This window comes from Podarcis liolepis, assembly GCF_965112155.1.
Source record: "Podarcis liolepis genome assembly, chromosome: 5".
In the NCBI taxonomy this organism is placed as follows: Eukaryota; Metazoa; Chordata; class Lepidosauria; order Squamata; family Lacertidae; genus Podarcis; species Podarcis liolepis.
Genome location: NC_139556.1, coordinates 95,991,268 through 96,007,756, shown reverse-complemented (window position 1 = coordinate 96,007,756; position 16,489 = coordinate 95,991,268). Strand labels below are relative to the sequence as shown.

At 50.4% G+C, this 16,489-nt stretch overlaps 2 protein-coding genes across 40 annotated transcripts in view; both read left to right on the top strand.

Annotated features, from left to right (window-relative positions):
* The window catches only part of EIF4G1 (eukaryotic translation initiation factor 4 gamma 1), a 77,437-nt gene that overhangs the window by 58,840 nt on the left and 2,108 nt on the right, over nt 1–16,489 (top strand). For all 39 annotated transcript variants that reach the window (XM_083503777.1, XM_083503793.1, XM_083503800.1 and 36 more), the window contains 18 exons: nt 88–207; nt 514–687; nt 2,871–3,068; nt 3,998–4,144; nt 4,322–4,558; nt 5,542–5,646; nt 7,344–7,503; nt 8,316–8,416; nt 9,150–9,252; nt 9,354–9,456; nt 11,090–11,355; nt 11,464–11,579; nt 12,470–12,642; nt 12,785–12,910; nt 13,005–13,086; nt 14,233–14,331; nt 14,496–14,630; nt 15,931–16,012. In XM_083503777.1, the coding sequence (XP_083359903.1) occupies nt 88–207; nt 514–687; nt 2,871–3,068; nt 3,998–4,144; nt 4,322–4,558; nt 5,542–5,646; nt 7,344–7,503; nt 8,316–8,416; nt 9,150–9,252; nt 9,354–9,456; nt 11,090–11,355; nt 11,464–11,579; nt 12,470–12,642; nt 12,785–12,910; nt 13,005–13,086; nt 14,233–14,331; nt 14,496–14,630; nt 15,931–16,012 (2,527 nt within the window). The remainder of the gene's footprint in view (nt 1–87; nt 208–513; nt 688–2,870; nt 3,069–3,997; nt 4,145–4,321; nt 4,559–5,541; nt 5,647–7,343; nt 7,504–8,315; nt 8,417–9,149; nt 9,253–9,353; nt 9,457–11,089; nt 11,356–11,463; nt 11,580–12,469; nt 12,643–12,784; nt 12,911–13,004; nt 13,087–14,232; nt 14,332–14,495; nt 14,631–15,930; nt 16,013–16,489) is intronic.
* The window catches only part of THPO (thrombopoietin), a 305,395-nt gene continuing 303,990 nt past the window's right edge, over nt 15,085–16,489 (top strand). The window contains exon 1 of the mRNA XM_083504618.1: nt 15,085–15,102. The gene's annotated coding sequence lies outside the window, so the exon portion shown is untranslated. The remainder of the gene's footprint in view (nt 15,103–16,489) is intronic.

Sequence of the window (16,489 nt, the reverse complement as noted above, 5' to 3'; positions counted from 1 at the left end):
TTCGAAGATTTTAGCTGCACAACCTTAAGACTCTCAGAACCTGTCTTACCTTTTGTGTGTTCTTCTCCTTGCCCTTTGACTTAACAGGCAAATAAGATGCCCTTGCGACCTCTGGATCCCGTGCGCCTGAGCACCATGAATTGTGGACCAGATTTCACACCCTCCTTTGCCAACCTGGGCCGCCCAACGCCACCTAACCGTGGACCGGTATGTACCATCACACCGTGTCTTGTCTTCCGGCTTGTATCCCCTGTCAGCTTTGTCTGCATGATGAACTCAAAGTTAGTGCCATCGTGTCTGGGCCACTGATGCTCTGTGATGGAACTGAGTATCTGAGCAGGCAGGCACATCTGCTGGCTCCCCTATCTGTTGGAGCCGAGCATACTAGGAGGCAGGCTAGCATCATGCTGGCAGTGCCACCTCTACGCCAGTGCTTCTTTGTGCTGGGGGGGGGGGCAGGTTGGGTGGCATCTGAAAAGTGCTGGCATCACTTCTCCCCCTTTGCTTCCACAGCCTGCAGGACCAGGGCAACGCCGTTCCCAGCAAAGCCTGAGGAAGGAGCCTCGGAAGATTATCGCTGTAGCGTCCCTGAACGAAGATGTCAAGCTCAACAAGGCTGAGAAGGCCTGGAAGCCCAGCAGCAAGCGGGCAAGTGAGCCAGAGGATCCTGAAAATTTAAAAACTCAGGTAAGGACTTGCATGACCTCATCTGTACCTTCACACTTTCCTGATTGGTGAGTCTCCTGCTAGCTGCTTATAGATACACATGCTCTCTCACTTCTCATATGTAAAGTTCCCCTTTTTCCTTCCGTGGTTTGCTCAAACCCTAGCTAGTGTGACCACCCACCAACTGATTAGAGCTGAAGTCAATTACTTGAAGCCCCGATTTGCATGCACCAATTTTTAACCAACATTTTAAACCTCAGCTTTAAACGATTGTAGTTAGTTCTAACTATAATTGGTCCCAATGCTGATGTACAGTGGAACTTTGGTTGTCGAATATAATCCATTCCGGAAGAGAGTTCAACTTCCGAAAGGTTCGGCAGCTGAGGCTCAAAGGGTTATTGGCAATACCCATTGAGAAAATGGAAAAACACGCCGCAGAACCCGTTTGATGTCTGAGGCGCGTTTCAAAAAGGAAGCAATTTATTCCGGGTTTTCGCCTTTCGGGTTCCGAAATGTTCGGTTTCCGAGACACTCGAAAACCGAGGTTCCACTGTACCACTAAATGAGGGTAACAGCAGCCTGTATAAAGGGCGCATGTCTCCGTAATTTATGTGGTTGAGACTGTGAACTTTACATCTGAAATAGACCACCAGGGTACAAAAAAGAGGTGGGGAAATAACCTCTTGCCTTCTTTCCAAGTGCTTTACATTGTGCATTTTATTTCTGGAGGGTAGCCCCCCCCCCCAAAAAAAAGTGGTGGAAAACAGCTGGGTGGTGGTGGATGTCATTCAGTAACTTGTATTTTAGCTCACCAACAACTTCATCTGGATACTGGTATTTTGGAAGACATTCCTGCTCCAGTCTCTGTTCTTGCCTCAGAGGAAAATGTGAGTGCCTGCTTTTGCTCCCTGGAGGGAAGAAAGCCATGCCCTCCGTGGTTTACTTCCAGGCTCCTTTCCCTGAACCTCTGGGACATGGTTCATTCCTGCTGGAGTTCCAGCCTCCTTTACTTCCTTTGGGGTGTGAACTCTTCCTTTGAGGTGGCAGAGATTTCAAAAGTCCCCCCCCCAAAAAAAAAACCCTGAAAAGAAATTGGAAAGCATTTCCAATGCATTTTATTTTTCTGTGGAAAATAGTCCATTTCTTAAGTTCATTAAGGAACAATGAATAGATGGCAATTTCAAATACAGTATTTAGGCAAGTGTGGCAGTTTGAAAGGGTTTGGCTTTGCTTACTAAACACAAGTAAAACAAACGTTCTAAATTAGCACATTCTATAGAGAAGTGGTTGTGAACGCCCCTAGGGAGCAGTGGGATTACACAGGGTAGCAGTAATAGAAATAGGGGTGCTGGAGGCCGTAAATGACTCTCGGGCTCCGAAAAGCTGGTATCAACAGGAACAAGTTAATCAGTCTTGTTGCAAATGGTTCCAACTAGATTTTGAATACATGTGCAAGTAATTGTTACTGTTTTGAATGTTATGTGTCAGTATCTTCCTTAGTGGGTTGTGTAGATCGCTATTCTGAATAATGCCTTTTATAGGGTAGGGGGCACTGGGGATTCGTTTATGGTACCCAGGGGGTGGTGGCCCAAAATTTTTAGGGACCCACTGCTCTAGAGCAGGGTTTCTGAAACTTGGGCCTTGGGCTAGCTAGCACCACCAGTGGTCAGGGATGATGGGAATTGTAGTCCAAAAGCAGCTGGAGACCTCAAGCTTGGGAAACCCTGCTCCTAGAGCATTGGGAAAAAATCTTAAAAGAAAACCCCAATACAGAATTATTGGAAAACCCACGTGGCTTCTCCTGAGATTAAAACGTAGAAGATAAAGGAAAACGATATGGTGGCCAAGATTCAGAAGGGGTGCATGCGTTTTGCTGCCCTCAGCACTTGCGGGGAGACTCGTGGGGAAAGGAAAGATGGTTGCCACCTTCCAGCCCCTGTGGATTTGCTTTCCTCTTGGCTTGGGATGGGCTCGTGTGTGCTCTCCTTCGCTTGCCCAGTTCATTCCAGCAAACTCAGCCCTGGGCAGAGCAGAGCAGCCAGGAGCTGCTTGCCCTCCCTACCAGCTTGCTGGGCTGGCAGGTTTCTGAGCTCCCACGTCCACACCTGCAGAAGGAAGGAACGGGTGGAGCAGGACAGGTGTCTCTGTGTGTGTTTATGCCAAGCTTACCTTGCTGACGGCGCCTGGGTGTTTCCTCCCCACAGGAGCTGTTCCGGCGTGTGCGCAGCATTCTGAACAAGCTGACGCCGCAGATGTTCCAGCAGCTGATGAAGCAAGTCACCGAGCTGTCCATTGACACCGAGGAGCGCCTCAAGGGCGTCATTGACCTCATCTTCGAGAAGGCCATCTCTGAGCCAAACTTCTCTGTTGCCTATGCCAACATGTGCCGTTGCCTTATGGGGGTGAGTGCTTCCACCTCTCTCTGGGCTGCAAAGGGCCTCAGATTCTTGCTCGGGATGGGAAGAGGCATGGAAATGCTGTTCGCTCAGGGCCACGGCTTGGCTATCAAGCCTGTATCCTCACCGCCCTTAAAGGACCTTTGGGGAGAGGCTGGCAGTGTGGCCCAAAAGCACCAGGCTAGAGGACACTGTCAGGCAGATCTTGCATCCAATCTCTAAGAATGGTTGCCTGCGGTCGGGGGGGGGGGCAGTCAGATCTCCGGTTACGAATTGAATGGGCCCCACAGGAGTTTGCTGGTTTAGAGCGCGTGAGCTCATCCCTAACTGCTGCAGACCCATGAATTTACAGGTTGCATGCGAATATGAAACAGAGCTGTAGCATTAGAAAGCTGGGATAGCTCTGTTTCTTACTATGTTTGAACTATTTCATTTCCCATGGAAAGAAATTGTAGCCAAAGTAGCACACCTTGATATTATATATGTACAAGATAGGGTCAGAAATTGGCCCAAGGGGCCGCTTGCAAATAGTGGTTGCATAGCTTACCATTTGAGCAGTACTTTATCTGTGGTTTTGTGTCTGTGTCAAAAGAGGTGCCCGGGTGTAGATTTCAGTTTCAAGTTTCTGTTCTCTCCCTTTTGCTCGTTGCCGTAAAGATGCGAAGAGTCTGGAATTCACTCCTTTATCCACAATTACATGGCTGCAATGCATTGATACATTTATTTCTATTTGCTTACTATGCATTTTGTTCATGTATTTTCCTTTCGATCCTGTGCGTTTCCTCAGTGCATGTTGAAAGATGAGCTATGACTTGTGGGTTGAGGTGGGGGAGATCAGAACTGGGGCTTCCAGCCCACTCTGCTGGCAGTAGAGGGCCAGTTGGAAACTGTCTGAAACCGCTTCCCATTGTGACTCGTGTCTGTCCCTGCTCTAGCTGAAAGTCCCCACTACTGACAAGCCGACCGTGATGGTCAACTTCCGCAAGGTACTCCTGAACCGGTGCCAGAAAGAGTTTGAGAAAGACAAGGACGACGACGAGATTTTTGAGAAGAAGCAAAAGGAGATGGATGACACAGCTGGGGTGAGTTGAGCTTGAAACTTGGGCAGGGTGTGTGCATGAGAAAAAGGTTCCCCACCCCTGGGTTCCAGTGATTTATGGAAGTAACAACTGTGAAATACGTATGCACAAATACAGAGATAGAGGTAATCAAGTTCAGCTCTTGGATCCTCCTGACCTCTACCCCTGTTCCGTCCGCAGCCCGAGGAGAGAGCTCGCCTGAAGGAGGAGCTGGATGACGCCCGGGACAAGGCCCGCCGGCGCTCCCTGGGCAACATCAAGTTCATCGGGGAGCTCTTTAAGCTGAAGATGTTGACCGAAGCCATCATGCATGACTGTGTGGTGAAGCTGCTCAAGAACCACGACGAGGAATCGCTCGAGTGCTTATGCCGACTGCTCACCACCATTGGCAAGGACCTGGACTTTGAAAAGGCCAAGGTATGGACTTGCCCAGTGTTCAGAAATGCAGCTTTTCATAGCACACAAGAATACACATCCCAGATTGCACTGCCCTTTCGCTTCATGTTGGGCATCAGCAGAGTGGTTTCTCTGTTGCTGCTTCTCCCCTGGCCTTCCCCTGTTGAGATACTGGCTTTACAGCTCTTGCTTAGAGCCTACAGGGTTCTGTCTCCATGCTTTGGTGCCAGATTGGAAATGCCAAGTATAGCTCTAGTCTGGAGGATCCTCCTGTTGTCATTGAACTACATCTCCTATCATTCCCCAGCATTGGCCAACTTAGCTGGGGCTGATGGGAGTTGGAGCCCCAATCATATTTCAAAGGTTGCAGGTTCCCAGTCCCTGGCATGGCACCACTGCTTAACCTGGCAGGCTTTCCTTGCATTTTCCGGGAAGGTTGAAATTTGGTGCTCATAATCTGACATGGGAGAGGGGGAAAGGCAGGAATTGGCAGAGAGGCTTTAGCAGCAGAGCTGGGAGATGGCTGCATGCCACTTAACAGTCGGTCCCCCCGTCAGTTTGCCTCTTGCTCAGGAATAAATGTGCAGCCATTGCCCAACTATACAAGCTTACTTTTTTCTGTAGCTACTTGTGATGCCTATTGGAGAGTTTCGAGGGAGCAGCCTCCCCCAGCCAAGCTACTTTGCAGGGTGGAGAGAACTGTGCCCAGGACTAGATATTTCCCAGACAGACAGAGGCCAGACAGCTGGGCTGAGGAAAATATGTCTCTTCTCCCCAGCCCACAAACATTCAAGGAACCGGCTACCCCAGCCCGGGCTTCAACAGGGAACTTGTACAGTGGCTGCTTGTTTCCTTTCTTGAACCTCACCTTCCACCATGAGTTGGAAGCCCTCAAGGAGAACATCTTGCCTTGGTTGCTCCCATCCCTCCCGCAGCACGTAGGCACATTGCTGTCTCTGTTCATTCGTCGTCACTTCTCTCCTTTTCTCCTCTTCCCCACCCAGCCTCGGATGGATCAGTACTTCAACCAGATGGAGAAGATAATCAAGGAGAAGAAAACGTCCTCACGTATCCGCTTCATGCTGCAGGATGTGATTGACCTCAGACGGGTAAGGTGCAGACTGTTGCTCCCTTATGGCCCCCTCTGGGCTAGATGAGAGCCCTGCCCCCTTCCTGGGATAGGCCGGCCTGACTCCGGGTAAGGTGCAAGACCCGCCTTTCCATCCCAGGGCAACCTGAGTGGGAACGATGGCAGCACGAGCCAACACACACTTCTCTCTCCCCCAGCCCCTTAGACACTGTTGCAGCCTGCAGCCCTTGGCTTGTGTGGCTTAGGCAATGGGCTGACAATACTGCAAGCTGCTGTGTTTGGTGAAGGGAGGTTTCCAGCGCTGGCCCTTTTCTACACCAAAGGGTGCTATGTGCTCAATTGCACCCCGGGAGAAGGTGCTGCCCAGGAGCTGCTCGCCTGTGTTCAGGCATTGTTGGACTCCCATTATACCTGGCCGTTGACTATGCTGGCTGGGGAGCTGGAAGTTGGGAGTCCAACAATGCCTGGAGGGTCACAGATTCTCTAATCCTGACTCACACCCAGCTGCCTTAAGATTGCAGTTCCAAGTGTCACACGCAAATGGCTGCTTTGCTTCCAGCATGTGAATTACAGAAGCTGTAGGGGTGAGGGGACAGGCTATTGGAAGTGCTGCAGGGGCTCTCAACTGTTGCAAGGGGAAGGGCTGCCTGCTTGGAAGGGGTCACATGAAAAGCCCCCCTTGCATGTTGGGCTGCTGAGCATTCCCCTTGCATGGGCCTCCTGCCAAACAATGGTTTGATGCCTGGATAGCTCAGGACTCGCTTCCGTTCCATTCTCTCTTACTGCAATTACTGGACAAGTGCTCTTTCCAGAGGTTTGAAATAGAGCTGCCCTTGTCAGGCATAGATCTTCAGAGACGTAACACATGAGAAACAGGGCAGTCTTCCCCAGATGTTTGGGGTGGTGCTATCGCTTAGTTGGTAGAGCAATGTGCTTTGAAAGCAGAAGGTCCCAAGGTCAATTGCTGGCATCCCCAAGTAGAACTGGGAAAGATTCCCTGCCTGAAACCATGAGGAGCATCTGCAAGTCTGTGTAGACAACCCTGAGCTGCTGCATCATCATCATCATCATCATCATCATCATCATTATGCCACTGCCCATCTGACTTGGTTGTCCCAGCCATCTCCCAACAAAACATTAAAATAAAGCCTCAAACATTAAAAACTTCCCGATACAGCGCTGCTTTCAGATGTCTTCTAAAATTTGTGTAGTTGTTTATCCCCTTGACATCTGGTGAGAGGGCATTCCACAGGGCGGGCACCATTACCAAGAAAGCCCTCTGCCTGGTTCCCTGTAACCTCACTTCTCACAGGGAGGGAGCCGCCAGAAGGCCCCCGGAGCTTGATGGTCTGACTTTGTAAAAGGCAGCTTCTTGTCGTCTTACAATGTTGCTGGGACTGCCAAGTGCCATCACTCCCGCTGGCTGGAGATGATGGAGGCTGTGGTCTTTAACAACACCTGCATCTGGCCAGATTAAGAGATGTTGGAGGGAAGAACAAAGGGTGTATGTTTAGAGGTCAGTTGCAAGAACAGCGACCAGGTGGACTGGCCGCTGGTGCTGTTGCCTCTGGAAGGGAACCTGAGCCCAGAGGCTGGTCCTGGCTAGACCAACAGAGAAGCTGGTGCTGACTGTCTCTCGCTCCTCCCTTGCCTTCACATGCCAAGCGTTCTGGGTGCTGTAACCTCTCCCCTTGCTTTCCTCTTTGCCTCTTGCAGAACAGTTGGGTGCCAAGGAGAGGGGACCAGGGCCCCAAGACCATTGACCAGATTCACAAAGAAGCTGAGATGGAGGAGCACCGTGAACACATCAAAGTTCAGCAGCTGATGTCCAAGGGATCAGATAAGAGGAGAGGGCCTCCAGGCCCATCGTCTGCAGGTGGGTGGGTTGGTCGCCTTCTCAGTTTCTGGATCCATTGCTGCCTTGTGGAGGCCACCCGCTTTTAATGCCCCTGGAAGAGAGAGCAGCTTTGGGACGCTCCAAGTTAATTGTGTGTCTATGTGCGTGAAGCAGCCAGGCGCCACCAAAAGATGTGCTCCTGGCGTAGCTCGTCCTTAAAAATTAGGTGAAATTATTAATTTTATTCATTTTCATAAAATTTATACACCACTTGATTGGAAAAAAGAAAAGTCAGAGTGGTGTACAAAAAGATGAAATAACAAAATTTATGGACTTCGGATCCATGGTGGTGGTTAAACAGAGCTTCCCAGTTTAGAAGCAATATGCTACTGAACATCATAGAATCATGGAGTTTTGAAGGGAACCAATGCAGGAATCTCAACTACAGCATCCGTGACAGTTGCCCATCCAACCTCTGCCCACCACCTCCCAAGGGAAACCATTCCACTGTCAAACAGCTCTTGCTGTCAGAAAGTTCTTGCTGGTGTTTAGTCGGAATCTCCTTTCTTGTAACGTGAAGCCGTTGGCTTGAGTCCTACCCTCCAGATCAGGAGAAAACAAGCTTGTTCCATCCTCGGTGTAACAGTCCTTGCTGAACTGAATAGGCTTTTGGGCTGATCCTGCCAGACTTTTTTTCTTTTCCTTAGCCAGCCCCAAGCTGCCACACCTTTCTGGCCTTTGATAGGCTCTCTTGTTCCAATAGGAACAGTAGACATGTGTACGCATTCACAGCTAGTTTGCCACGGATAGGCTGTTACAAATGATAGACCTTGACTCGGCTGTCTCTGCAGGTGGGCGGGGCAGCCAAGTTTCGGATGACGGCTGGAACACCGTCCCCATCAGCAAGGGCAACAGGCCGATTGACACCAGTAGGTTAACAAAAATCACCAAGGTAAGCTGCTGGGCTGGAGTGGGTTTTTTGGGGTAGGGGAGGGTGCTTGTTTTTTGTGCATTAGGGAATTGTGGCCTTTTTCAATTTAAAGCGACAGTTTCTATTGGTTGCGAAAGACGAGAGAATTTTTAAAACCCACTTAGGATAAGGCTACCTGCCTGTGTCAGCTCAATTCGTGTGCTTGATCTGTGTCCCTCTCTAGGGCTGATGGGAATTGTAGTCTAAAATATCTGTAGGGCACCAGGTTGGGGGAAGACCGTATTTAAGCTCTGGGCAACAAAGGATTGAATGCAGGCAAGCACATAGAATTGCACACATGAGTGGGTGGACTGGCTGGCTGAGGAGCAGCAGATTGTTTGTGCACTATATCTGGCATAGAAAGCAAACAGGTTACCAGATGTGGGGTGGAATCCTGTACCTCTCCTACCAGCCCCGCATCAGGCTAGTGGCATTTGTGGGCTGATTTACAAGCCTGTACTAACTAACTTTGTATGGAAGGACCTTGTTTATCCCTGCAAAATTGAGGTTTTTTTATTACTTCTGGGGTGGTTGATGGCGCTATTGTTGACATGGAGGGATAGGGAAGGAGGAATACATATGGGGGCAGACATCTAGTAGGGGTTGGGCAATTCAGAAAGCATTCTGTCATTGTTAAGTAGATGGGTTGGGTGCTTCTTTGGCTGCCTCGGATGGTGAATGAATTGTCTCCTCCTCTCTCCCTGCCGCCTCCCAGCCAGGTTCAATCGACTCCAACAACCAGCTTTTTGCACCCGGCGGGCGTCTGAGCTGGGGGAAGGGCAGCAGTGGTGGTTCGGGTGCCAAGCCTGCCGAACCAGGTAAGTGCAGCTGGCGCAACGAAGGGTTTGCAAAGTGGGTGGTTCTTTTGCAGCTCCCTGGTCCTCTAACCCGCTGTCTTAACTGTCCTTTCTTTGCCCAGCCCCTGACTCCAACCGGCCAGCCACAAGTACCTTGAATCGCTTCTCAGCCTTACAGCAGTCGGCTTCTGCAGAGAGCCAGGATGTGCGGCGTGTGGTGCAAAGGTCCGTCTCATTCCCACTCTTACTTAGATCCCCCCTCCACTCTTGCTCTTCAGGCCTGCCAGGTCCATCCTGCTGTTCCAAGCACCTTAGGTGCATTTTTGGATTTTGCATTTGCTCAAGGGGAGGAAAGTATTTGGCTTTTGCCAACGCATGAGCTCCTAAACCTCCTCACGTGCGAATAGGGCATGGCTGGCTGCAGATGTTGGGTAGGAATACCAAAAACAGATACAGTGGTACCTTGGGTTACATACGCTTCAGGTTACAGACGCTTCAGGTTACAGACTCTGCTAACCAAGAAATAGTACCTCGGGTTAAGAACTTTGCTTCAGGATGAGAACAGAAATCGTGCAGCGGCGGCGCAGCAGGAGGCCCCATTAGCTAAAGTGGTGCTTCAGATTAAGAACAGTTTCAGGTTAAGAACGGACCTCCAGAATGAATTAAGTACTTAACCTGTGGTACCACTGTAGATCAGAGTGGGGGAATAAATCCCCATCTTGCAACTTGAATACAAGTATTCTAATAAGTTTGCGTAGTTTGATACATGTACTTTATTCTGACTTTCCCTCCTGCCTCCCCATTTTATGTAATTTGGAACTACATGGGACACTTGAGCATCTGGGGAGAATGCAGGGAAGCAAGATAGAAATTGATGTGGAGGTTTCTTCCTGCAACCTTCCAGCCTCTCTGCCACTTGCCTCATCACCCTCTGCCGCCAGCAGTGCCAGTGGTCAGGGATGATGGGAGTTGTAGCCCAACAATGCCTGAAGGGCCACAGACTCCCCATCCTTCCTTTGTAGTCTTGGGACACATTGATGGCATTATGGGAAGGACCATAAATCTGCTAGAGTGCTCTCCAAACAGAGGGTCACAGGCTCAACTCTGCCCATCTCCGGTTAAAGAATCATAGAGTTGGGAGGAACACCAAGAGTCATTTAATCCAACCCCCTGAAAGGCAGAAATCTCAACTAAAGCAGTCATGACAAATGGCCATCCAACCTCTGCTTAAAAACCTCCAAGGAAGGAGATCCACAGCCTCCCAATGGAGTCCAGTAAGAGTTCAACAGCTCTTACTGTCAGAAACTTCCTCCTGATGTTTAGTAGGAATCTCCTTTCTTGTAACTTGAAACCATTGGTGCAAGTCCTACCCTCCGGAGCAAGAGAAAACAAGCTTGTTCCCTCTTCCATGTGACAGCCCTTGAGATACCGGATATCATATCTCCTCCCAGTCTCCCCTTTTCCAAGCTAAGCATGGCCAGCTCCTTCATCCATTCCTCATCAGGCTTGGTTTGCAGAGAATCATAGGCCTGGCAAGAGCTTCTACCTAAGACTTCTTGAGTAGGCAGAACCAGGCTGGATTAGACGAATAGTCAGCATAGGGCAGCCTTCCCTAACCTGCTGCCCTCCAGCTGCTACAACCTGCAATTTCCAGCTGTGCTAGCTGGAACTTTTAATCCACTCCATCAGGAGGGCACCAGGTTGAGGGAGGGTATTACAGAACTTTGCCCTTTTCTTCCCTTCCCATCTTTCTGTTTTTCCTTCTGTGCTGGTCCTGAGTGAGACCCCAGCCGCCCGGCAAGTGTTTGTCTGGCATTCAGTGCAGTTTCACCTGAACTCTTGCGTGGTCTCCTTGCAGAAGCAGCAGTAGCCGTGACCGCTCAGAAAAGGGCGGTGAACGAGGGGACCGCTTGGAGCGTGAGCGGCCAGAGAGGGGCGATCGCCTCGAGCGGTCAGAGAGGCCGGAGCGGTCGGACCGGAACAGGACCCCTGTCACCAAGCGTAGCTTCAGCAAGGAGATGGATGACAGGAGCCGGGAGCGAGAACGAGAGCGGCAAGGGGTCCTCGAGACAGTGCGCAAAGTGGCCAGCATGACTGAGGAGCGGGACCGAAGCAGGGAACCTGGTGAGTGGCGGGAAGGTGTGCGGGGTTTAGTGGGCGGTGGCCTCCCCCCGCCGCTTTCCCATTTGGTCCAGGACCAGTGCTGACCTCTCGCTCCCTCCGTCTTTGCAGCAAAGCGTGAGCCAGTGGCCCCCGAGCCCCCCGCCAAGCCTGCCTTGTCCGAGGAGGAGCTGGAGAAGAAAGCCAAGGCCATCACTGAGGAATACCTGCACATCAACGACATGAAGGTTTGTGCTGCAGAGAAGTGGCAGGAGCAGGGCATTTAATGGAAACTGCGGAATAGGATGCAGGACATGGATATTATACTTGACATTTTATGAGAGGGCAGTAGATAAATATGGGTTTGTGGTTTGGCACTAGGATGGGGGGGGGGAGGATTCTGAAGAGCAGGTTGGAATCCCTGCTCAGCTGCTAAGAGTCTTGTCTATTGAGCAATTTTCTTAGATAGGAAGCATAGCAGATTAAAGAACTTTCAGGTGGCAAATCATTTGCCTTTTCAGTTCCAAAACTGCTGCTGTGCCCCCCCCATAAACTCCTGGAAGCTTACCAGTGGTTCATTGATGCTTGGAGGGCAACATGGATGCACAGCCATGGCGGAAGGGAATGCTGAGCACCGTCCACTGGGCCTAACAGGCTGCATTGATGCCTCCTGTTAACAGAGAGGCCCCTGGAAGGACCTGTTCAGATTCACAAGTTAAGGGATTGGTTCGTTGGAGGGGGTCAGTCTTGGACCAAGGGAAGCTTGGGTTGAAATGCTGCTTATCATGAAGCTCAGTGAGCTATCATAGGCTGAAGGTGTTTTACTAGTCCAGCATAGCCCATGGGTAAAATTAGGGCAGATGGAGAGGGAGCGCTAAGGGCGTAGTAATATATCACTGCAATAAGCACGTGCTTCAATCAAAGGAGCAGTATTCTGCATGACATTCTCTTAAGGAGAGCGGCTCCCATTTTGGGGTGTTGCCCTGAAATACTGCATGAGCCGAAACTCTCGTAACAGGTCCTTGGATTCCTCCCTGCAACAGGGTGGGCTTGGGTCAGATCTCACCAGCCCAAGGTGCAGCCTTTGCTACGAGATGTTTGCGCTAAGCTCTCCCCCTTCTCTGCCCGCTTCTTGCAGGAGGCTCAGCAGTGTGTCCAGGAACTGAACTGCCCCTCCCAGCTCTACATCTTTGTGCGGAACGGAATCGAGTCCACGCTGGAGCGGAGCACGATTGCCCGCGAGCACATGGGGCTGCTGCTCTACCACTTGGTCAAAGGAGGCATCCTCTCCAAGGAACAGTACTACAAAGGGTAATGGAGCCCCACTATGGTTGTTTTTTGAGGGGGGGGGGTCAGGCATGCACAACGCAAAGGTGGTCTCTGACAGCTGCACTATCCAGTCTCGGTCCTTTGCACACACTGACTGCCCCCTCCTTTCCTTTTCCACCCCTAGGCTGCATGAGATCCTGGAGATTGGTGAAGACATGGAGATTGATATCCCGCACATATGGCTGTACCTGGCGGAGATCATAACTCCCATTCTGAGAGAAGGTGGCATCCCCATGGAGGAGCTGTTCAGGTGAGCTGGAGCCTCTTTCCTTCCCTCCCCATGGGCTTTCCTCTCTTTTCCTCTCCCCCCCCCCCAGTGAATGACCTTCCTGTGGTCTTTTCAGGGAGATTGCCAAGCCTTTGGTACCTATTGGCAAGGCCACGACTCTGCTGCTGGAAATCCTGGGCCTGCTTTGCAAAGGGATGGTAAGTTGCTCTCCTTCATGCCCTGGTTAACCTTGTCCGTTGGTCCTCAGGGAGTGCATGTTGTGATTGGTGAGCAGCCATAAAATGTTATTGGTGCCTTTCCATGTTTGGTTCTGCTTGTTTACGGAAAAACAAGCTAATTCCGCCTCCCACCCTGATCAGGGGAGCTCAGCTGTGGACTGGAGCAATTGGCTCCTGTTGCCTTGAAGGCAAAGATGCAGAAATTCCGTGGGTCTCTCAGCTCTGGGTCTGAGTGATGGAGACACTTTGCCTCTCAGCCAAGCAAAAAGCAGGCGACTGGTCTGCCGGAGCTAAGGGAATTTGCCTCCTCTGTTTCTTCTCCTCTTCACACTCACTTCCAAATGTGGCCAGAGGAAAACTTGCACATCATGTATTTTTTAGGTGCAAAAAATAGCCACCCACAAGGAGTAGTTTGCTATCTCTCTCTCTCTCTCTCTCTCTCTCTCTCTCTCTCTCTCTCTCTCTCACACACACACACACACACACACACACACACACACACACACATTCAAAGGTTTGTGGGAATCAAGTAGTTAATTGCAATTAGAATTCCAACATCAACAAACATTTCAAAGTAAAAAAAAAGATCGAGGATGACTTTAGAGGCACCACAAAGCAGCATCCAGCCCTCCTTTGGCTTTGCTTGTTTAAGTAACTGCTACCCCTTTAATTAGTTCATTCCTGTTCGTTGGCATGTCTATTGAATTGCTGAATCAGCCTTTTGGAAGGGATGTGTTAATGAGTGGTTTCTTCTTTGCTTGAGGCTGAGAATGGGGGTCTTGCCAGAACCTCCATGCACACTGCCCAGTCTTGCGCCCTGGGGAGGTCACTTTGGTGCTGCTAACGGAGCAGTTTCATATCACCCCTGGAGGTGCGCTTGTATTGTTATAATTATGCATCTAAAAAAACCCATGTATGGCAAGCACAAGCTGGAGGGGTTCTTCTTGTTTTGTGTTTTTATATTGTGATTTTACGTTGTGACCACCCAGGCACCTGCAGGTATAGGGCGGTATACAAATTTTATAAACAATAATAGCTCCCTATTGAGGGTAGACGTAGTGGTGAAGCCGGGCTTTCAAGTGTCTTGGATGAAATGTTCCTAAGGTGGTCCCTGTTCCCCTGTAGAGCCACAAGAAGGCAGGGACTCTGTGGAGAGAAGGTGGCCTTAGCTGGAAGGAATTCCTGCCCGAGGACCAGGATGTCAATAAGTTCATCACAGAGCAGGTGAGCACAATGAGCTTTGTGGGGGAGGTTGGGGCAGCTCCTGGAGCTGGAAGGGGCTTCGGCTTAGCCCCACAAAGCATCCTCCGCAGAGGCAGCGGGATGCCTGCTTTTGCCGTTGCCTCTGGCCCTGACTCTCGCCTCCCCGTTTCTCTCCTCCTGCTCAGAAAGTGGAGTACACAATGGGTGACAACTCTGACGCACCCAGCCGCAAGGAGCTCACGTCGGAAGAGCTGTGCAAGCAGCTAGACAAATTATTGAAAGAAAATGCAAATAACCAAAGAATATATGACTGGATTGAGGTGAGTTGGGAAGGGCGAGTGCTGCTGTGCAGATGAGCATGGGAGGTGGGACTGGGAGGTACCAGGAGGAGGAGGAGATAATTGGAGGGGCAAATTCTTTCAGCAACTTGGGTGGTTTGGAAAAGGGCCAGACAAATCCATGGTGCACAAGGCTGTTGGCGTCTCCTAACCACAGTGGCTGTGGTCTCCCTCTTCTGTTGCAGGCAGTATGCCTCTGCATGTCAGTTATTGGGGAGAGTGCTGCTTCTGGGCTTCCCATGGGCATCTGATTGGCTATGCTGAGGAAAGGATGTTTGACTAGAGGGGCCAGACTCTTCTTAGGTTCTTAATAGGAATCCCTGTAGAAAAGAGGCCTGCCGAGTGGATCCCCATCTCCCACTCCCACTTTTATTGCATTTTATATCCCACTTTTTTCTCCCAAGGAGCTCAAGGTGGTCCCCCCCCCATTTAATCCCCACAACAACCCTGTGAGGTGGGTTAGGCTGAGAGGCAGTGATTGGCCTCAGGCCCCCCAGTGAGCTTCATGGCCAAGTGGAGATTTGAACCCTGGTTTCTCAGCCCCTTAGTCTGACACACTAGCCGCTCCACCACACTGGAAGTTGCAGCTTCCTGAATTGGGAGTCTTGCTGCCAAGCTACTCCTGACTTGCCTGGAGAGTTGTGCCCCACAGTCATAAAAGTCCATTCCACTTAGGACTTGACAGCAGCTTCTTTGAACTGAGCGTGCCATCAGATGCTCCGTGAAGCACACCGTTTTATATTCTTAGGAAGCTTTGTCCCTCTTCTCTAGGAGTTTGCTCGGAGAATGGGATTGCTGCCTCCCCGTCCCTCTTTATTGATTAGATGGTGGTTGGGGAAATCTGGGTATATCGCTAAACTGCCAGGCCTCCATGGGGTTGGCTCCCTTGCTGGCACATAAAAGGAGCAGCTTCAGTCAGGAGGGAAAATCTGCAGATGGAGTTCAGGCTCCGTGTGTGGTTGGTATGGATGTTTTTTAAGTGGATTCCCAGATACAGTGGCACTTCGGGTTACATACGCTTCAGGTTACAGACTCCGCTAACCCAGAAATAGTACCTCGGGTTAAGTCCTTTCTTCAGGATGAGAACAGAAATTGTGCTCCGGCGGCGTGGCAGCAGCAGGAGGCCCCATTAGCTAAAGTGGTGCTTCAGGTTAAGAACAGTTTCAGGTTAAGAATGGACCTCCGGAATGAATTAAGTGCTTAACCCGAGGTACCACTGTACTTAGGTTGGCAACTGCAAGCGCTTCCAACCTCTGATTCATGGCCTCTTCTTTCCCACCAGGCAAACCTGAGTGAGCAGCAAGTCTCATCCAATATGTTTGTCAGAGCCCTGATGACGTCGGCATGCCATTCCGCTGTTGTCTGTAAGCATTGGTGCAAGCCTGGAATGGCAGGGACCGGGGTGGGGGTGGCTGCGTATTTGTGTGGCGGTTTAGTGGGAAGTGGGTGTCTCTCCTGTGAGCTGGGTCTGGGGGCTGATGTCTCAGATGAGAGCAGAGCCTAAAAATGCCTTTGGCCCACCATTGTAAGTGACCTGCCAAACCAAAAAACAGCCCCACAACATTGCAAGGTTTCTCTGTGAACTCGTTTGTGACACCTGTGTGGAAACGCAAAAACCAAGTGAAAACAACCTGTCAAACAGGGAGCAGGCCATGCATGGTGGGCATTGTTCAGCTTTCTAGCTCTCATTAGTTGATTACAGTGGATAAATAGGAGCATTGTTTATTACATTCAGGCCTAGTGGTTTGTCTGTTTTTATAGACTCCTCCCCTCCCAGTCTAGTTTATTTGGGATTTAATCTGTTTTATTTACCTTGTTGTAACCCACCCGGAGGCTTTAGG